Source organism: Argiope bruennichi, chromosome 6 (assembly GCF_947563725.1).
Source record: "Argiope bruennichi chromosome 6, qqArgBrue1.1, whole genome shotgun sequence".
Classification (NCBI taxonomy): domain Eukaryota; kingdom Metazoa; phylum Arthropoda; class Arachnida; order Araneae; family Araneidae; genus Argiope; species Argiope bruennichi.
The window spans coordinates 102,727,165-102,750,779 of record NC_079156.1 but is presented as its reverse complement, the minus strand read 5'-3'; the positions used below and the strand labels follow the sequence as shown (position 1 = coordinate 102,750,779).

The window sequence follows — 23,615 nt, the reverse complement described above, 5'->3', positions numbered from 1 at the left end:
TTCAAGTGTGTACGTACACCTTAAAAAACATAGCCTTTTTGTTTATTTATTTATTTTACTATACCATCGACTACTCCAAATTCATCAGATGCAGGGGCATCTGTATTTTTCAAATGTATTCCATTTTTATTTCATATTATTAAATTTTAGCCATAAATAGTGATACAACATACTTGAGTTGATATAGTTTTTCGTAAAAAGTGATACTGAAGCCATATAAAAACTGGCGGGAGTGTTTTTCCCTCCTCTTTTCTGTAAATTAATGTAATATAACACATTTTGTGTTTTTCGGTACAGAAAAGAAAACAAAGGTTTTGGATATTTTCCTCCCCATAATCAAATTTGGCTAAAATTTGATACAGATTTACAATTCCATGCCTAGACTAGATCTCGTTTGTCTCAACTCGCCAAGTCTCGTTTGTCTTAAGTCGTTGCATCTCCGTAGTAGCAAATTCATATATACAAAAGTATATAACATGAGAGATGGTCAAATTGTAGACAAATGTGCCTATTTTATATTCTTATCCTGGTTTCATGCTGCATTTCATTCAACTAGCTATTTATGTTTTTACTTTCTACTATATGTAGTTTATAGTAATCGTCAAAAAAATTCCAAGTCGAGATTTTGACGAATCTCCCCGTTTTAGATCTCCCTCAATTCGAAAAACACATTTTTGGAAAATATCCTTCCGTCTGTCTGTGACAAAGATAACTCAAAAACACTTTGATTAGATGGAATTTGGTATACGATATTTATACTAAATTTGTAGATTTCTGGCATATTTAAGTAAAATCTTCTCGGAGGAAGTCTGTCTGTCGGTCTGTTCGAATATAATTTAACACGATAATTACAAAACGAAGAGATATGGATAAAATTCGATACCCAAAATTAACATCTTTAGTTTAGACACCTGTCAAATTTTGAGACAAATCCAATAAGGGATTGACCGCCTGTTCGGTCTCTGCTTCAGAAACATGTAAAAGCGGTAATTTAAGAATGGAATGATTTAATTATATCAAATGTGGTTTGGCATTTTGTGACTACAAGTGCAGTTTTGTATCAAAACTTTGCTTCAATATCGATTGAGGAAATTGTGTCTAAAACACAAATTCTATTTTTTGATATTATTAAACACATGCCAGGAATAATCGCCAAATAACTCGCCAAGGGTCAAACGATAGATCCAATAGAAACGCTAAATTCACGCCAAAAGTTAATATTTCGTAACTATTGTACACCAGTGCTCGACAAAGCGTTCTCTGGCATGACAAGTTTATTAGCGAGTATGCGAGAAAGGAATGGGAAGACAACTCGGGCTGGTTTCCAAATCCATATTGTTTTAAAGCTTTGATAGTTTTGTGAAAACATATCCATTCATTGCATAAGTGAAAGTATGTAACATTTAAATAAAAATAAAAATTTAAAGAAATTATTTATTTAAAATTTTAGTACATGGCAATCCTTATGAAAGTTTACAACTTTTTTATCCAACCTATTTTTAGGCTCCTGTATACATCGAATTTGTTACCTGCAATTGGTGTTTACAAACCAACAGACAAGAAAATACAATTTAAAAAAAGAATGTTTGCAGACTAATGCATTGCGCTTTTTAATTTCGCCTTTATGTCTTTTCGACAGACAGACGATCATCCCACTGATGGATTTGGTTCAAAATTTGATCTACAAATGCAAGATTGTGAAAATTGTGTGCTAAATTTTTTCAATCTCGCTCTTGCGTTTTGTAGCAATCGTGTTCACTTGCTATCAATCTTCCTAATAATGGATTCCGCTCAAAATTTGATTGAAATCAATAAATTTTTTGTAAATATCAAAATTTTATCTATTTAGTTCAAAGCGTGTTCGTGTTATACTATTTACAAACAAACAGAAATAATTTTTTTTTTCATTTGAGGATATTTGAAATGAATAATTTCATCAAAATCTCGGGATCGAATATTTTGACAAGTTTAAAACTTTTTTTAATGCTAGAAATAATGAAAAATTGACAGTTTTTGCATGCTGTTATGTTTTTTTCATGAATGTAAATTTGTTTGTAAAGTTGACAATTTTTCAATCAATTTTTCACCGAGTTTCTGATATGATAAAGTTCTGATGGTTAGTTGGTTGGAATTGGATTTTAATAGCACAAAAGCCAAACACGACTATGCTACGCCAAACATATGGTGAATATATGAACCAATGGTAATGTAAAATTACGGTGAAAAAAGTTCTAAATTAGGTCTAAATTATTTAAAAAAAATAATTGAGTATTTAAAAGCAGTTGGCACACGATAAAAACAATCATATATGAATGTAAAAAGCCAATCGATTGGGTAAAAAAGGAAGATTGAGGTTTTGATTGAGGGGAAGAGTGAGGATTTTCTCCCACTAAATCGTTAAGAAATAAAATCGTTGTATTAAAATTGATTGACGTTGGAAGTTAAAAAACCTGGGCACTCGGTTAAAATCTGTACAACTGAATAGTATGTTTGGAACTTACTATAAATCAGTGCGGTTTCACCAAAAGGTAAATGCTTATTGTAAAACGTGACGTGTATGCCCAATATGAAGACGTCCTTTCTTCTAACTGAGGCACTCTTCTCTACGCATTTGTTCTGGTGCATTCTGGACATCACCTGCTCAGACTTTATCTGTTGATTGTTATTGAATCTCTCTTAAGTTGCGACGTAAGCAGTTTTCTGCTAATTATTATTTCAAAGTTATGTCTTTGCCAAATCATCTATTGCAGAATACATTTCTTAGTTCTTACCTTGCTAGACTTTATCGTGTCCGCCCATATAATATTCGTCCATTTATGAATTGAAAAAAATCATTCGTCGAAGAATCGACAATGACTAGTCTGCAAGTAGAAAAAAAAATTTTCACCTTGGAATATTCCATCCATTAAATATATTAATCTATTTTCATTGTTTCATAAAATTTCCACTGCGCCCGATTGTTTATCGTCAAATTTTTACACTTCATCGAAGTCTGTACTCGCAATATGCCTCTAAATTTACATATGGCTTGAAGTCAACTAATTCTATCGGATGCGGTATTGCATTTGAAGATACCGTGTTTGCTTGTAAGCTTAATGATAAAGTTTTGAAACTCTGTCCTTTTGTGTATTTCCATAGAATACAATTTTATAATATTTTCATAATTTTATCAATTATCTAATAAATGAATTTCAATTGAATCTTGATAAGATGTGCCATTGTAGTGAATAGCATATAAGCCAGTTAACGGCGACGCGACAGGGGCAATTGCTTTTGTATCAAGGTTATGTTACTGGGCTGCGGACCACAAGGTCCAAGGTTCTATCCTCGACCATTCCAATTTGCTAAATTGGTGACATCGGACGATGAACCTTCAACCTTCGTACAGCTGTTGTGGCGCCATATTCCCGCAACCAAAGTCATCAGACTCACTTGACACAGCAACCAAAGTCGCCAGGCTCACTTGGCGCAACAGCATCAGCAACCACTCACTCACCCACACACGCTCGCCATAACGCTTGGCGTTACTCAACTGAGTACATATCCATTAGACAACAGTTAAATACATCACCACTCAACAGTCATATCATTCGTTTCACCTCCGACTCACTGGAGGGAGAGTCTGTGGTGAATAGCATATAAGCCAGTTAACAGCTACGCTACCCGAACAATTGCTTTTGTATCGTGGTCATGTTACTGGACTGCGAACCACAAGGTCCCAGGTTCGATCCTCGCGCATCTCAATTCGCCACACCATCTTGTATAAAATCTATGTTCCATGCTAGTTGTAAATTTCATTAAATCATGGATGACAATATTCCATAATATTCACAATAATGAGTTATGAAGTAATTTAAGAACGGAAAGGTAAAAGATAAACTCACTTGCTTGATTTTCTTAACAAAATTTTGAAGTCAAAACAAAAACTGTCGAAATAGGAAGGCTTTAAAAGAGGCTAAAGAAAATGAAGATACATAGAAAATCGAAAGAAAGAAAATTATATTTTAATTTAAAATCAAAAATACATCATAATTTATAATTCAAATTCCAGTTTGCTTAATGTTCCAATCAGGTCTTCATGTTTCTCCGATTCTGTTTTGACCTTCATGTTTTTGACTTAAAATTTTGGGCTTTTAATATGCTAATAAAATCTTATTTTTAAAATATTTTCTGTTATTAATGTTTTAATAGTTCTTAAAAATATACATGAAAATGTTCTGAAATTTTTAGGCAAATGCCACAGTGTGCCATGTTTAAACAATGGTAGATGTGTGGGAATCAATCGCTGCCGATGCCAGAAAGGTTTCACCGGAAACCAATGTGAAACCGCTGTGACGAAACCTGCAGAACTGGCTAGACATGGTGTGTATGTCGCAAAAATTAGTTTGTATTAATTAATAATTATTTCTTATCACAATTCATATAATTAATATAAAAAAAATTCCAGATAAATTATTTTTCTATTTATAATAATAATATAATGTCAATATAATATATGAAATGTATGAACTGTTTTCACTTCTATTCGAAAATTAAATCTACTTTGTAATAATGTAAAGCGTAGTTGAAAGCCCGTGTGATTCATCGAGATCACATGAGATTGCCGATTATTCTGATTATTGGATATCAGTCACGTGATCTCGACACAATAACTGCTTCTAGTTATAATCAATTTGAATTCGACTTCTCAGCAAATTCTCAAAAACGGCACAGCATTTTTTAAAGTTTGTAGTTTGTAAATTTAATATGTTGCTTTATTTTACCTTATCTCAAATTTGAAAGATTATTGAAAAAATATTAAATATCTGATTTTGTCTGTATTTGTTATTCGCATGATTATATTTAGAAAGCAGTCTCTTAATATGCTTTATATATAAATTCTAATATTTTGCTTCCTTGTTGTTGTTGTTTTTTTGCATGATTATTATACATCGTTTAAAATAAAGAAATTGTTCGTTTTTATATGTTTTACTTTTTAAGTATTTCTTTGTTCATATAAATACTAATTAAGCATACTACAAGAAAAAGCATGCATTATGCATCACATTTCCCTAAAATAAAACCTTATCTTATATTAATTTTTATTTTAAAAAAAGGATTACATAAATATTTGCTTAAGAAAAAGAGGAAAAATTTTCATGCACAAAAATTTGCATGAATATGCATAGCATATTCATGTAAACTATGCATAAAAGTAAACTATGCATTCATATGCATAAAAGTAAACTATGCATTCATATGCATAAAAGTAAACTATGCATTCATATGCATAAAAGTTTACATGAATTGCTCGTGAACACATCATATTTTCTTAAACATTACATTACTCTCTAAACTCCAAATTTCTGAAATTTTTGTAGGTTGTAGAAAATCGTTATATTATCAAATGCAACTTTAAGTAACTATCTACTTTTGGCAACCAGTTAGTTAGCAGGAATATTGCTTGTATTTAATACTAGCCACCTTCGACAGCCAGATATTTTGACAGGAATATTGATTATATTTAACCCTTTAAAGGGCCATTTTTTTCTAGTCGTATTATGTTAAGATATTTTTAGGCTTGAAACTAGAATAAGAAAAGGGATTCATTTTGCTTATTAGATAAATTTAATTTGATTAATTAATTAATTTGGTTAATTAATAATTAAGTAACAAATCAAGACGCACCATTTTGTCTGAGATAAAGAACTGAAGCATCTCAGTTTCTGTCTTTCTAAAAAAATTTGTCAGAATTTATGCCAACCTACATAATTTCATACAAAGATTGATAAATTTGGTGGGAAGCATACTCCCCACGACCCTAGAAAGGGTTAATTTCAATTAAACCTCTCATATATAACTCCATAACTCAATTTCCAAATTCCATAAGTAAATAATTTTACCAACAAATTGTCATTTCTATTAAAGTTACAGATACATATGTATGATATTTTATGTCTAATATATGTATGTCTTATATAAACTAAACACACACACAAATATTTATATATATATAATATAATATGTTTAGTTCATTTTATTTGTGAATCTTTCTAATGGGAGCCAGTCACATGATAAACGTCAATGTTCAGGATATATGTATTCTAATTTTCTCTGTACTGTAATTTTCCTTTTCTTTTTTTTTTTAAATTAAATTATAAACTACTACTAAGCAGAATCCTTCTTTAACTTTCAACACTGGAAGAAAATCAAGCGATTAAATATTTGATGATACAAACAAAATGGTTTATATCTCAGGGTAGCAATGGAATTTATTATTAAAAATCAGAAGAAAAAAAAAACAAGTTTTTGAAAAATTACCAAAATTTAGGAAATATTTGTACATCTATTAATTGGTATCATAGAAAAGACAACTTTTTCAATTTTGAAATGGTGCAAAATTAATTTTTATGCGACATTTCCGGAAGTTGTCATAGGAAAACGCCAAGCTCAGCTTATTTTTTAATTAACCTAATAAAATGTGCAAAAAAAAAATCGCTTCTACGTGCACATTTTTAATTTTCAAGGTACATATGTCCAAAAACTTGTAGCTAAAAGTGAAATAATTCGGTCTGTCCAGCGCCAACACACAGACACACACACACCTTCTTTACTAGCAAAACTAATCGTCTTTATTATTATTATTATTATTAGTAGTAGTAGTAGTAAAATTAATAATGGTAATTCTGTTTTTTGTTAACTTAAGTAGACAAGTAAAGCACCACTATAGTCCATTACAGCGTCATTAAAAATCAAATTACATGCAACCTGTAAAAAGCAATGTAATACTACTTTTTGATTCCTCATGTACACTGCTCAGATAACTAGCATATTTCTTTTTTTAGCTGCTTTCAACCGAGGAAGAAAATGACGCGATTAAATATTTGATGAAACAATGAAAATTGCTTGAATTTCATTGCAACAATAAACTGCATTATTAAAACTTTTGAAAAAATTTAAAAAAAAAATTGCTGAAATTGAAAAGCAACGCAGGGCAAATAAATTGATATCATTAAAAAGCTGATTTTTTTTTTAAATTTCAAAACGACATTACAATAATATTTTTGGGAATTATTAAAACGCGTCAACATCTCTTTTGATGTTTAACTACTAAAAGTTCTAATTAAAATTTCAAAAAAAAAAAAAAATCGCTCCGAGGCGTACATTTTTATCCTCCAATGCATATCCGTGCCAAGTTTGATAATTCTAGGTTAATTCTAGATTTAAGTTTGATAATTCTAGGTTCTAGGTTAAATTCTAAGTTCTATAAAGTGCTAACATACACATTATCCATTATTATTAATAGAGATTACTTATAATTCCTTTCATAATAATTTTTTTTATTTATATTGATAGAAATTTAGTAATAATTGATGTATCAGAATTATTATTATATATACACATGAGGATTCTATGGTAAGGTTTATATTTATATCTTCAAAATTACGTGTTTATGTTTCAAAACAGTTTCGTGTTGCTTCAAAACAGAACTTTAACTAATTGAATTAAACTATGGGTCACACAAACACGCGCCTTTTCCGTCCTTAGTACTAGAATTTACTTAAAACTAAATTTTTATTTTAATTATTTTATATTATTGCAATGTTTATTATAATGACAAAAAATTATTAATGTCTTAAATATCTATGAAGGGTCCTATACTATGCAATTACGCTACTAAAAGATTAAAAAAAAAAGGTGATCTTTTATACACTAAATTAAATCACGAAGGACTTGTTCATTTCAAAATTTGGGGTGGGAAATGTTGATTGAAATGTGTTCTTTGTTTCACTACGACGCAAAATGAGATCTAAAATACCTCGCTTATAGTTACAAAACATTACAATAATTTAACACTGTTAGTAAATGTGCCAATGTTTCTATGTAATAGGATGCATTGGATGTTTTAATTAAGACTTATTTCTAATGTATAATTAATATTTATTATGAAAATGCCTTTAATATAATTTTTCTATTAGGTTTTATTTTCGGGAAATACAGTAATAATCATTTTAGTATATAATATTTTGTATTGCATGAAATGTGTATAATACTTTTCTGAAAACATCATATAGAGAAAGTAACAGAACTTTAAATGCTCACACATTAACACAATAATTGGTTCCAGAAGGCTGCAAGAAGAAGTGCATTCACGGAGAATGCCACGAGAAGCAATGTGTCTGTGAGAAAGGCTGGTTTGGATCTAGGTGCAATAGGCGTAAGTGAATACAAACCCTGCACGCAAATATGGGAAATCTTTCTCTTCTCCTGCTCTTTTTCTTCTTGCGATCTTTTGGTGCTTTCTTTTTCTTTAAATTCTAGCATTTTTAGTTTGATCTGCTGTGTAGTCTACCGTTGTGATCATCTTTTTCTTGATATATTGAGTGTTTATTAAATGTGGACCAGTTTCCCTAGAAAAATCATGTCGGAAGAATTGTTGTCGTTCTTTGCTAAATCTGGAAAAGATGTAAAGTGCCATTTATTTCAGCATAGTTAATTATGGGATAGTTTCGCTTTAAAGGTCTCCTCGAAAAATCTTTAATTTTTTGTATAGGCATTTTATTTCTTTTTGAAAGCAATTTATGAATTTATTCCTATTTATAAAAAAAAATATGCACAAAAAGACACGAAGGTTTTTCTTCTGAGAAGGCAATTTGGCTTTTATTTTTCTCAAAAAACAAAACATTTGTAATTTTTTTTACCATGTATTTATTTATTTTTCTTGGAAAAGTCTTTCTTTAATAGTCTAATATAAAAGGCATTTGAATTTTTTTTCTCTTGTTAGAAAATACGTAAGTGGCTCAAAAAGTGAGATAACTAAAAATTTCACAGATGTACAAATTCCACTTATGAACCAAATTCCATGCTTAAATACAATAAAAAAATCGCTCAAACACCACCAATTCATCATCTCCGTGAGTAGAGGACTGAAAATCGGGCACAAAAAATTGGCCTATAAGTAGACATGCTGATTGGAAGACACCCCATGCTTAGCAGCTGGGTACCTTGGCATTCTTAAGATGATAATAAAGCTATTCAAGATATTGGGGACGCAGTGGCCTGGTGGCAGGGTCTCGGCTTCGGAACCGGAGGGTTTTTAGTTTGAGACCCGATTTTATCGAAGAACATCGTGTGAGGGGGTCTGGTGCACGTTAAATCCGTTGGAGCCAAACGTCATCTCGCTGGTATGGTGTGGAATTGTGGAGAGGGGGTTCCAGCTCGGATGTCGTCCTCGTGATCTGACGGGGTTTCAGAATTACGAGACCCGTCCAAAAATAGCTTTAGTGTTGCTTTAAAACGGGAAGTTAATATAACTATACTTGAGTTTGCCTTTTCAACATATAATGTTATATCAGATGGTAGGCTACCCTTTTTTTGCATAGCACTGTTCCAAGAAACGAAATGTGGGTATACCATCTAATACTCAAGAAGAAGAAAGCATTTTAGAACTGATGCTAAAGTTCAGGAAGCTGTCGGTAATTTGTTTCATTCCCTGGGCCCTGATTTCTTTTATGTCGATTTAGACGGATTGGATTAGCGATACACTCGTGTTTCAACAAGTCAGTGTATCAGTGCAAAAGTAACATGTATCAGTACATCTGTCTCTTCCTTTGATTTACAAGATGAGGGCATGTGGTGGAAATCTGAGTTCGGAATGAGATTTAGTATAATGATAGTATACATTTAGAATGTTCATTCATGAAAATATTAAAACGCAATGGCCAATCAATTTCGAGAAAATGGTCCTCAAACTTTTGGTAAAGCTTATACACTGATAACTTGACTCCCTTCCCGATGATTCCGATGGCGTGGTTGTCTAGGTAACCGTCTCGATTGTGGAAGGTCACAGTTCGAACCTGACCTTTTTTTTTTTATCTCGGAACTTTTCTTTCTTTTTTAATAATTCTTATTCAATTAAAAATTTACAAATACTTTTAATTAACATTTTTTTAAAAATATTTTATCCAAAAATAAATATTTATTATCGAAATACATAATAATAAAATTAAAATTTTAAAAGAAAAAATATAAATACAGATGCATTTAAAAGAATAAAATTATTTAAATTTAATTAATGATTTACAGATAGTTTTAATTAATATGTTACTTATTTTTATGCAAGGATAAATTTTTATTATTTTAATACTTAAATTGTAATTTAATATTTAAAAAATAGTAATAAATATAACTTAAATGGAGATCATTATTAATTATAAATACTCACATCGTAAAAAAAATTATTCAATATTTCTAAAAAATTATATATAACTATATATATTTATTTTCGATTATATACAAGAACCAGAATGGTAACTATAATAAAAACATTGGAAACAAAATATATTTCGACGTCTTGCACAACTGATAAATCATGATTGTCCACAAGAGTAAGGTTTCTTTAAGAGATCTATAGGAAAACAAACTTCGTTTACAATTAAAAATACCTCTCATTCATCAGAAAGTTGGGCAGCGTACCATGCATACCTTATCTTATTAAAAATTGGTGATGATAATTGATGGTGTATAATTGATTGAATTTTTATACTATCTTACGAGAATTTATTTTTTGATCATATTCGATTAAATAAGAATTTCGTATATCCTTTGAACCATCTGCCTACGCATTCAATTAACACCTGCTCTCTACTATTTCTTTTGATTACTGCTGTTGGGGACGTTTGCTTACATATTTAACAAATATCAGCTGCTTCGTTCAATTTTTGATATAAATACAGCTTCGTTGAGTTAGAATTGATAATTTATTATTATTAAAATCCAAGAATTTGAAAATTGTTTGAAAATGATACAAGCAAGTTAAATTATATGTAGCCATTAATGTTACATTTTTAATTATTTTTCCTTTAAACATTGAATTATAATTTAAGCATTAAAAGAATAAGTATTTATTCTTGCATTAAAATAAGTATCATATTAATTAAAACTATCTGTAAATCGTTAATTAAATTTAAATAATTTTTTTAAATGCATATATATATATATAATATTTCTTTTAAAATTTTAATTTTATTATGTATTTCGATAATAAATATTTATTTTTGGATAAAAAAAATTGAAAACATATTAATTAAAAGTGTTTGTAAATTTTTAATTAAATAAGAATTATTAAAAAAGAAAAAAAAAAATCCCAGCCTGGTTCAAATCCTGACTTTCCGCATACGAGACGGTTATGTAGACAACCACGTCATTGGGATCATCCGGATGGGAGTCATGTTATCAGTATATAAGCTTTACCAAAAGTTTGAGGACCATTTTCTCAAAATTGACTGGCCATTGTGTTTTAATATTTTCATGAATGAACATTCTAAATGTATACTATCATTATACTAAATCTCATTCCGAACTCAGATTTCAATCCAGTGTCCTCTCCTTGTTAGTAAATAAATTTTTTCTCTCAGAGGAATTGTTACTATTTTTTTGAACCACCATTTTTATATAATGCTTTATAAATTAAGCTAATAATCTTAGATTTTCCATAAATAAATTTCAGAATAAGTTTGAACTTTTAATTCTACTATATTGATGCCATATGTCATTTTATTATATAAATCATCTTGAAACATTTTCTCAATTTTTTTTTCTGTTAATATTAAACACATTTTGTTGGTTCTATTGCATATTGAGAAAAGGAAACTAACAAGCAAAGAAAAAATATTGTAAAAATCGTAATATTAGTGAACTTTGCACAAAAATATAAAAAATTGCAGTAAAAAGCTGAAAAATTGTAGATATCAAATATTCCCAAAATTTATTTAAAAAAAAATCGTCTGTTAAGAAGTGCAGATGCGGACAACTACAAGTTATTTGCATTTCGCTTTCATTTGTGTGTGGGGGGGGGGGTTCTTCTTTTTCTGCTTCTTTCTGTTGTGTTTCTTTCTGGTTCTTTGGTGAACTTTTATTCTGTTATTTCTCATTTTGTAACTAGTGTTTTCTTACTAAAACTGTATGTATATTTTGCACCTAGGGATAATAATGCTTGCAGTATATGCTATTTTTGTATCTTGATCAAAAGGAAAAAAAATTGCATTTTATGACAGTTGTATTAAATTTTATATCAATGCTAATCAAAATCTTTCAAATTTTTATGTCCTATTCATTTTATATGGTAAAAATTGTTGAATTTCTGTTAGCTTTGTATAGTATGCTAATTGATACCGTCACTGCAATCTATTGAATTTCACTCATAAATTTTATTTGTGTTGTAAATTTTGCATATTTTACGAATTTGTAAAGTTGCTTCCCAGCGCAGTGGATCTAATGGTGAGGAAGACGGTTTTACAGACAACTCGGATGAATGCTGGATCAGTGACCTCTGATCTTGGCGATAAACGTGGCGATTTAGAGATGAATTTGGCGATAAAATAGAAAAATCCTGAATATTCGGAAATATTGCAATAAATCCATTAGGCAGCGAGTTATAGTAAACCTTTCTAGAACCTTCTTTACCCTATCATTGAAAATGTAAAAAGGCGGAAGTCAGAGCTACAATCAGTCAGTCGTGTGCTAAATAGTTATAGAGTCAACAGAGTTGAGTTGAGTTCAAGCGAATAGTTGAGTGAGTTCCGTCTTGTTTTATTTGAATGAGGGGGATTAAGGGATTTTTAGCTACAAAGGCTGTCATCCCATCCGTCTTGACGCTTCGTGCTGTTTACTAAAGATTTGTGCTATGGATGTGCTTTGTTGTCTGTGTCTTCGGGATTTTCAGATGAATAAACATTCTTTGTTATTGAATGTGATGAACTGTTTCACCATACATCCACCGCATCGAACTGCGACTTTTTAATTTTTCTTGGCGATATTGTTGTTGCATGGAAGGGCACGATAGGAAATTTTAAAATACTTTTAAACGAAACAAATTTCATTCAACTAAAATATGTAAAAACATAAACTTCAATCAAAAGAAAACAATATTTCCTAACTTTGACTAAAAGGTCTTTGAAGTATATATAAATGAATTTTTCTTCTGCGGTGATTCCCAGAGTATTTATACATCCTTGCCCCTCTTAGCTCAACTGCACTGTCTGGCATATATTGTTGTTAGTAGGTATGATTCTAAATTATTATAATGAACGTATTTTTAAGTTCTTGCCAGCAATGTTCCAAGTGAAAAAAAAAAAAAATCTTGTTTGTTCTCTTTTGCTTTTATGCATTAGTATTTACTTCCTTTTATATATTGTTACAAAATTTTTCTCTACAAATACCGCCAATCAATCGTAATGACACAGCGCATTTAATCGCTAGTTCAGCAGCTTGCTTGCTGTCTAATCCCCCAATTCCTTTACTTGTCGGCGACTCCGACTACTCTCACACACCACACCATTGCAGCTTCAGAGTGTCCGTCTTTTATAGTTCCGGGAGGCGGGGCTAAAACCTTCAGACCAATCAGGGCGTACCTTGGTGTATCTCCGTTCTTAGTGGATGGATCGTGAAAGTTCTCGAACTTTCCAGTATTATCCATTTAGTCGCCAAACTCGCAAAATTCGTCGCCAAATGGTCGCCAAGCTCAGCACGCACAGGACAGATTTTACAGCGGTTTTGACGGTTTTTCCCACGATGACAATATTCGTGCCGGGTAGCAAAATTATAGATTTGTAACAATATTCTCATGCAAAAAATACTTAAAGCGCACTGAAGAGAATTTTACAAATTAGTCTGATTTTTGTATCATCCTGTACATTAAAATTTGACTAATCGCACTCAGTAAATGATGATTATTTTATTTATATATATATAAATATAATATCAAAAGTTTTTCTTTACAGGAAAGCCCAAAAGGAAGCGACAAAGGAAACTTCTACACTAACCCCAATAAGAACGTTTGGTATTCACCACATCCACAGACATTGCTTCATGCTTTGTTGATTTTTAAAACAAATTTAGGTATTGAAATTCAAGTGGGAATGATATTTCGCTTGAGCCGTGCCAAATTCATCAAACCAACCTGCAACTCTGAAGTCATAGCTGTTGCGCTAACTGCACAAGAACACTTGACTGTGCAAGAGCTGCGAGAAGAACGAGGCCTTTTCGTTCATCCCGTTGTTGTAAAATATCTTTGGACACAAAGGTGGTTTTTATATCGGATGCCGTTGCAGGGCTAGTTCTAAAGTGCCTTTAATACTGTTGATGTGTTTTTAGATCAAATCTTACCATGCATGAAAATGGATGTTGCAACTTGAAAGAGTATTTCTGTGATATGCAGTAGCGGAATGCTTTTAGATCGTGAATCGTCACCCCAAGGGAGGATGAGGTTAGACATGCCCACGATGTTCTATACGAAAATTCAACATTTATCAGCAAAAGCAGTTCAGAAAATCACTTATATCTACAGGATTTCAACAATCCATGTGCATTCGCAAGCGAGAAAATATACTATTATTAGATTTGGTGAGTGAATAGCGTTCTCAGCACGCGTATTATATCACTACTGGCGATTTTGACAAACGTCGTGCGTGGATAATTCCGCTTATAGATCCAAATTCACTAAAATTAATTTTCAAAATAATTAATTTCAATTAAATTCCCCTTTATTTATCATTAACTAAGGCTTCATATGTTATCTATAGGGTTTCATCAACATATTTACATCCGTAAGTGTGATAATCTGTATATTACTGGTGTCAAGGGAGCACTGTCCCATAGGACGTGACATAATGAATGATGATGTAAAAAATGCTTGATGATAATTCCGCTTATGGATCCAAATTCACTAAAATTAATTTTCAAAATAATTAATTTCAATTAAATTCCCCTTTATTTATCATTAACTAAGGCTTCATATGTTATCTATAGGGTTTCATCAACATATTTACATCAGTAAGTGCGATAATCCGTATATTACTGGTGTCAAGGGAGCACTGTCCCATAGGACGTGACATGATGAATGATGATGTAAAAAATGCTTGATGATAATTCCGCTTATGGATCCAAATTCACTAAAATTAATTTTCAAAATAATTAATTTCAATTAAATTCCCCTTTATCTATCATTAACTAAGGCTTCATATGTTATCTATAGGGTTTCATCAACATATTTACATCCGTAAGTGTGATAATCCGTATATCACTGGTGTCAAGGGAGCACTGTCCCATAGGACGTGACATGATGAATGATGATGTAAAAAATACTTGATGATAATTCCGCTTATGGATCCAAATTCACTAAAATTAATTTTCAAAATAATTAATTTCAATTAAATTCCCCTTTATCTATCATTAACTAAGGCTTCATATGTTATCTATAGGGTTTCATCAACATATTTACATCCGTAAGTGCGATAATCCGTATATTACTGGTGTCAAGGGAACACTGTCCCATAGGACGTGACATGATGAATGATGATGTAAAAAATACTTGATGATAATTCCGCTTATGGATACAAAATGACTGAAATTAATTTTCATAATAATAATTTTAAATTAATTATCTTTTCAATTTTTATTAACCAAGACTTCATTTGTTATCTATAGGGTTTCATCAATATATACACATTCGTGGTAGAGGTATTCCGCACATTAGCTGTGTTAAGGGAACACCGTTGCATAGGACGTATTATTTCGTGACCGATGATATTAACAAATGCTATGTGCTGATAACCCCGCTTATACATGTAATTTGGGTAAAATTATTTTTAAAAATATTTATTTTAAATTAAATTTTCTTTTATTTATCACTAACTAATGCTTCACTTTAAAAAAAATGTAGTTAGTGTAATGAAAAAAAAAAAAAAAAAATATCTGGTGAAAATAGAGCCGTGAAGTGTTTGCCCTCCCCAAGACAGTTGATGAATTGAGAAAAAGATTAATAAAGGATTATTCCACTTATAAATGCAAAATATCTAAAAATTTTGAAATAATTATTTTCAATTAAATTGCCTTTTATATGACATTAATTACTGTTTAACTTTTTTATTTTCCAAATATATATATATTGCAGCTTTAGGATAATATTAACACTTTGTCAAATTTATTGGCCAGGTTCCTGTTTTATTATAATATTCACTTAGTCATTACAATATTTATAAATATCAAGTGTCTAATTAAATATAATTGTGTATACTGTGCAAATAACAATAATAAATAAATAAAAATTATGTATTTCACAAAGTTTTTAAAATAGAAAAATAATATAAAACAGATAATTAATATGCCGATTTAAATAAAATGTATTGGTGCGTGAAAATAAATTGATCAGATTATTGACTGACTGAAGGCAAATAACCTTCGGAAATGATGTTTTAGAATATTTAAATGGTATTAAAAAATATTTATTAGTTTTAAGCTGTCGCATGCATCGCATATGATTCACACTTAATATTTAATTAGTTTATGCCTACTTTTTAGTTAGAAGATGCCTTCACTTCTACAGTTTAAGAAATGGCACTAAAAAAGGGTCGTCTAATTAGAAGATTCAAATCGTATGCGTAAATAATGGCAACGTAGGTATTAAAATTACTTTTAAATTTAAATTAAATTTTGTAAGCAAGATGCTGAAACTATCTAACTTAAAGAAGATTAATGATTTTTATTTTGCTGGGTCATAACATTTGTTTCTTTTAAAGTTACTTATTTAAAAATTATACTAAAAAATTAAAATATGTGATTTTGGAAAGAGGAGAGAGATTCTAATACAGCTTAATCCGATCCTGGTCTTAGTATAGAATGTGCTAAAAATTGCTTGCTTTATATTCATTGCATATATGCCTTAGTTGAAATCATACAAAATGCAACATGTATGAGGTGCAAAACAACTTGATACACATATAGGGCGAAAACATCAATTATTTTAGAATCGAAGTGATGAAGAATCTAAAATTGGGGACACAGAATTGCAGTAAGAATCAAATCAAATATCTAGAAATGCGTAAAATTTATGATCTATAAAAGAAAATACATAATGTTATAAACATGGTAATTTACTTTATAGTAACGAGTCCGTTTATTTTTTTAACGAATTAAATTAAAGCTTTATTTTATTTATATCTCGTATTATTGGTACATCTCAAGCAGTGTGATTTGTAGTCTTTAAAAGATTGATCGGTATTCTCCCAATTTGCGATCTGCCTTACTTAACTGTGTAGTTACTTTACTGAACGATAGATGGCGCCACATAAATTTTTTTATAAAAATAACTTTTTAAAGTATAATTTATATCAAATAAACGAATAAAAATTATATTATTTATTATATTACATTATATTATTATATAGAAATTCTAAATTATTTACTGGTTCGACATAACAAACTTAATATCCACGGTCCTTTTAATCGGTTGCCATGGTTTCTTTGAATGAAGGGGATTAAGGGGATTTTTAGCTACAAAGGCTGTCATCCCAGCGTTCAACAATGTTTTCTTTGGTTGTAGATATTTTGTGTCAGAATCGTTTGATGACTACAACCATCAGACGATTCACAAATAAATTGAAGAGTTGATTCTTCGATGATTAACTCAAGATAAAATTCCCTAACTTTCGTTTTGAACGTGCCATAAAATAAAGGGGAAAAAAAAAAAAAAAACTGTGTAAAAACAACAATTATTGGGCGCCGCCACCTATCGATCTGTAAAGTAGTTACACGGTGTAGTAAAACAAATCGCATATTGAGACTATACCGATAGACGTTTACAAAAAAATATCCATGGAAGATTCATATTACTATAGAAATACTCATAAATACGTGCAGAAATACTCTTTCTATGTTGTTTGATATACTCTTCATAATAGAGTATCATTGTTTTTCATACCATTTATTCGTAGTTATGTTTATATCAAATCATTATTGTGTTAGGAAAGTTTTATCATATGCAAGTAGAATTTAGAAATGTATTATATTTAGTTTTTGCAAAGAAAATTATATAAATATTTATAAAATTTAAATCTTATATTATAGAAAATTTTGTTTATAAAAACAGATTTTATACACACTTTTCATAGATTTTATGAAATGACATTGCAGTGAATTACATTATAATAGAGCTGTAGAATTAAAAACATTTTTAAATATGGAAGAATTCAATTTAATTCGTACAGAATATTTGTAGTTTGACTATCACAGAAAAATAAATTAAAACTGTGATAAAACATAAAATTATATTAACAAGAATTGATTAAAAACTGTTTTGGTGAAAATATTATCTGCTTACTATGTTTCAAGTAACAGAATTTCATTTTTAATTAACAATTAAGTAAGTATTATTTAAGATATAATTTATTAAAAATGTTTGCCAGAATTTTTGAATCTTATTTAAGTAGAAAATCTTTAGCATGCATTTGTATATATTACATCAGTACCATAACTTCAAATGTGATAAAAATGAAATATAAAAGTAACTATTTTTGAAATGTATATGATACAAACTAAAAATATTTGAATTTTTAAGCTTCATATATAATATTTAATGATTCTAAAATTTATTGCAGAATGTTTTTTTTTTTTTAAATCATATTTTTAGAAAACTCAATTTTAGATAAGCTTTTAATGGAATATCTGTATAATTCCTTTTTCTTTATTATTTACATTGAACATTTATATTCAATATAAGAAGAGAACTGTATAGTTTCTTAGCTCTATAAGTGATGTTTTTTTTTATTTGTTTTAATTTTATGTATATTATCATATTTTTAAACAATTTGCACAACTAGTTCCTTCACTTCCATCTTTTGCAATGCTTTAATAAGTGTGCTTTCATATGCTTATTTTCACTTCCATCTTTTGCAATGCTTTAATAAGTGTGCTTTCATATGCTTATTTTCACTTCCATCTTTTGCAATGCTTTAATAAGTGTGCTTTCATATGCTTATTTTCACTTATATTAGTAGAGCTGCATATATTTAATGATACCAGTGCTTTAATTTTATCCTCTGCATGCAGCCTTTTTTTTTCCTTTGTAATAGTTTTTTAGGATATAAGTTATAGATAAGTGTGAAAGATAATCAGAATTACATGAAAATTGTGATATTATAGGTAATGTTTTAGTATAAAACAATACTTATTAATCAGAATGAAAATTAAAAGATTGTAAATAATTATGTAATAAAATGATTTTTTATGCATTGTTTTTAAATAAATTATCATTATTCGCCTTTTTTAATGTCTCTTTTCATTTTCTTAATTCATTTCCATTATTCTAAACAATAACTTTCTTCAAACTGTTTGAGAATTGTTTACTTATCAAACATTTATCACTTAAGAAATTTATTAGAAATCCATTTCTATGATATTTGTTTGCTGCATGCAGAAAAATTTGAACACATTTTGCCAGAGACCAGACAAATTTGATGATAAATTTAGACAGAATTAGTAAATCTTGAAAAATAATTTAGAAGGCTCAATTTAAATTTAAAACAGTCGTCTTCCAAAAGCTTTCTCGCATACTCTCTAATACACTTGCCATGTCAGAGAACAACACCTTGCATGGCATTGGTGTACAATAGTTAGGAAATTTTAATCTTTAGGGTGAATTTAACATTTTTACTGAAATTGTCATGTCATCCATGGCGAGTGATGATGATGATGTCGTGTCCGCGTTACCACGGAAAGGGGGTGCAGTAGCTTCTGAGGGTAAAGACCCCTGAGCACCCGAGGGCAGAAGTCTGACTTCTAGCTCATATAAAGATGAAACTCACACATTCCCTTGCACAACCCCTTTTTGCAGGGGGGGGGGGCACATTCACACACCTCACAGATAGAACAACCATGCCCGAACCGGGATTCGAACCCGGGACGCCTAGATCACGGGGAAGATGCGCTACCCCTATGCCAGGACGCCGGCATCCTTCGCGATTAATCCCCGGCATGCCGTAAATAGTATCCAAAAATAAAATCTGCGTTTCAGACACGTTTCTTTCAACAGATCGAAACTGAAATTTGACACAAAATGACACTTGTAGTCACAAAATCACATACCAAATTTCATATATGTAAATCATTGCGTTTTTGAATTATCTCTTTTACATACTTCTGAAAGTACAAGACCCTCAGATAATCAAGCTGGATCATCTCTTACTAATGTTGGATTTGACTCAAAATTTCGGCGATGAGTTTAATTTAGTTATATTAACGTCCCGTTGTAAAGCAACACTAGGGCTATTTTGGGACGGATCTCGTCATTTTGAACCGCGGTCAGATGACGAGGACGACACCTGAGGTGGCACCCCCCTCTCCACACCAGCGGGAGGACGTTTGGCATGACAGATTTAACGTGCAACAGATCCCCTTACATGAGGGTTCTTCGGTGGAATCGAGTCTCGAACCTGAAACCCTACGGCTCACAAGCCGAAACCTTACCACCAGGCCACCGCGGCCTCAATTTCAGAGATGAAATTCGATATTGAATTTACCTATCTAGCTCTCTTCTTTTTGTTATCATGTTAACATATATTCGAACGGCCGGGCAGATTAGCTCTTTCAGAACGAAATTTACTCACAATTTGACTGAAATCTGCAAATTTTTGCAAAGTTCGTATATCAAATTTCAACGGTTCTAATTCAAAGCGTTTTTGAGTTATCTTTGTCACAGACAGGCAGATATTTTATAAAAATGTGTTTCTCAAACTCGGGAAGGTCTAAAGCGTAGATATTCGTCAAAATCTCGAGTTTGATTTTTTTTTTTTACGATTATTATACTTTTTATACTACGTATCCGGGAAAGTAAAAATCTCCATAAAATATATCAATAGTGTTACGAATCTGTGAGGTGGCTTCCCAGCATAGCTGGTTCCATAGGAGGTCCCAGAGCTTGGCGACTTGGTGACGAATTTGGCGCCAAAATAGATTATACCCGAAACATCGAGAATTTTCCCGTTCCGTCCAGTAGGAACAGAGTTACGCCTCGAACATTCCTGATTAGTTGAGAGGCTTCTAGCCCCGCCTTCTGAGACCTATAAAAGGAAGCACCCGCAGCTGCCGGGCAGTGGTGAGTCGAGGAGAAGTCGGAAGCGACAGAGTAGAGCAGAGAGTGGTGAACCAGCGGTGAAGTGGGTTGCGAACCAGTGGAGTCGAAGAGTAGTCGGAATCGACAGAAAGAACTGGCCTTCCAGAGAAGAGCGGAGCAGCGACGGAGTCAAGTGAGTGCTGAATTAAGTTGTGCGCTACGGCCTGCATTAGTCTGTTGTGTGCTGTTGTCTGCACGTCACGGCTGCAGATAATTGTGTGCTGTAAATAGTTGTCGTCTTTGTGTAAATAAACGTCGTTGTTTCATTTTCTACTGCCGCCTGCTGATTGAGTGTTCTCCACACCATATAACTCCCACTATCCAAACGAACCCCGGAAATTCCGTAACAATAGATTCCTAAAATTTAGTTCAGTGATATTTACATCCTGTTTCGAAGCAAAACTTCCTGATATTCGAAGCATCCTGTTAGAAGCTGTTTCGTGTCATGATTTGTAATTAATTTTGAACCGTGATCAGATGATAATGACGAAACTGAGGCAGCACACTTCTCACAACTTCCACGCCACACTAATGGGAGAAAATCTGAGCCCTGCATACCAAGCATGCTTACACGGCGGAATTGGATTTCGAGCCTCGCACCAACCAACTAGAACTCGAAATACCGAAAGGAAAAAGAATGTGAAATAGGAAAGCAACAAAAAAACATTCTAATAGTAATTAGTATCAGATTATAATATTAAAAACTTTATAATAAGTGCCATACATTTTGGAGATGTCTCATGAGCATGGTTCAATTTAAAATCTCGATGAATTCGTAACAACTGCATCCTTTCATGGATGTCATAATCCAGCCTACTATTTTAAGTTTCAAAAAAATCTAGTGTTTTGATTTATAATGATGGAAAAAATAAACGACAAACATCAAAATCCATAGAAATAAATAAATTTAATAAAAAAATAACAATTTTTATAATGTATAAAAACTAAGCAAGATCTAATATGATAATTACAATGAAAGTTTGGCAAGTAAAATAATACTAAATGATTTGAACAAACAATGCTGTTCTTTCATGGAGATATGAATAGGATTCCATATTAAGACATTAAAATTCTCTGTACTTAAATAAGATTTTAATATACATAAATATTAATTTTTTTATTCGTGAATAATTATGAAAAGTAAATTCCTATAATAAGTTATAAAAAGTATTACAAATAAATTAATCTCACAATTAGATCAAAGCAGTACTGAATAGGGATGACTGTAACCGTGTTTTAAAAATTCTCACAGAAATTCAACAAAACTGCTAAAATTTAAAACATCAATATGACACATATACATACAAACTTACAAATATTTTCAACTTCATGATTAAAGAGAAGGGCATTTTTCAAATTCATTAGACAATTTATGTTTGATTATTTCAACAAGTTACTAATTTTCACAAATCCAAGAATTGGATAAAATAAATTTTTAAAAAATTCATAATTTTAGGAAATAAAGATCTGGAATTCTGCTAACATTCAGAGAACAATCATTTCAACAACACCATAAAAAGCTTATTTATTAATTTGAATCACAATTAGAAGGCTTAAGTTACATATTTGTTTCAGAAATTCCTTAGACTATGTTAAATTTTTACATCTATTAATTAATAAAATGTTTATATTATTATAAGATGTATGATTTTAGAATGATTGATTTGATTGAATGATTTTGATTTGATAAAAAAAAATTTAAACATTTTGTGTGAAAGTTGATAATGCTAACAGAAAGTACAATAAAAATGTGTGATTTTGAATTTTTAAAATTCACAATTACAAATTTTCAGGGTAATCTGTTAGGAATGTGAATGGGATTAAATATGTATGAGACTAGGAATAATTATATAATTATTATATTTTATACTTTTAATCTATTTTAAAAATGTGATACATTAATTGTTTTCAAATAATTATTTCCTGCCTTTTAGTCTAGTGTGTCTGTGATATTTTGCAATCGATTTTAAACTGATTTCAAGATGCGAACGATTGAACATGGCGCCATCTATCGGCAATGGAAGTTTTTAATCGAATGCAAAATTTGTATCAAACGGACACACAAGAAAATGAATAATTATTGCACTGTTATTCACTTCTGCACTATATTTAAATTTTTAAGTCTCTAGCTCATCGGAAAGTCAGTTTCAAATCGATTGCTAAATTTGTTCCGGACAGACAGAGAAAAAAGAGTTGAAAAAAATGTGTTTAAAAGGGATTAGTCCTGGAAAGGGAAATATGATCATAACATATTAATTAAATAATAACAAAAAAATATTTACACTACTGGTAGTCAATTCAGAAATTGCAAAATCAGTGTTGCAAAAAATATTTATCAAGAACCATTAAAAAAAAATGTTACCTTTTCAATAAATAACTTAATTTTTTAAAATTTTAAAACCAGATATGAAATTTGTTATTGCCAACCATCATCATTAAAACAGTTTTCAAAGTTACAGTTTTTAAAAGTTTTTTCAGAATTTTTATACTTTTTTATTTTTTCAGGAAGATGATGTAAATCATTCATATTACCAACAGTTCGTGCATTAACTTCACCGTAATGTAAACATAGGAACATAATAATACATTTTTTTACATTACAGCCATATAACGGACCATGTTTAGAATAAATATGGAAGTGAAAATGATTCAAAGGGAGAAATGGATTGCTATAGTCTTCAAATCAATG

The 23,615-nt window shown here is 30.6% G+C and overlaps 1 protein-coding gene across 3 annotated transcripts in view; it reads left to right on the top strand.

The window, feature by feature from the left end:
- The window catches only part of LOC129972171 (protein shifted-like), a 33,826-nt gene extending 15,796 nt beyond the window's left edge, over window positions 1-18,030 (top strand). The window contains exons 8-10 of one of the 3 annotated variants that reach the window (XM_056086194.1): window positions 4,231-4,362; window positions 8,111-8,197; window positions 13,761-18,030. In XM_056086194.1, the coding sequence (XP_055942169.1) occupies window positions 4,231-4,362; window positions 8,111-8,197; window positions 13,761-13,801 (260 nt within the window). In that variant the 3' untranslated portion in view covers window positions 13,802-18,030. Of the gene's footprint in view, window positions 1-4,230; window positions 4,363-8,107; window positions 8,198-13,760 lie in introns of all 3 variants that reach the window. The other 2 variants (XM_056086193.1, XM_056086195.1) reach the window with 2 other exon arrangements.
- The last annotated feature ends 5,585 nt before the right edge of the window (window positions 18,031-23,615 follow it).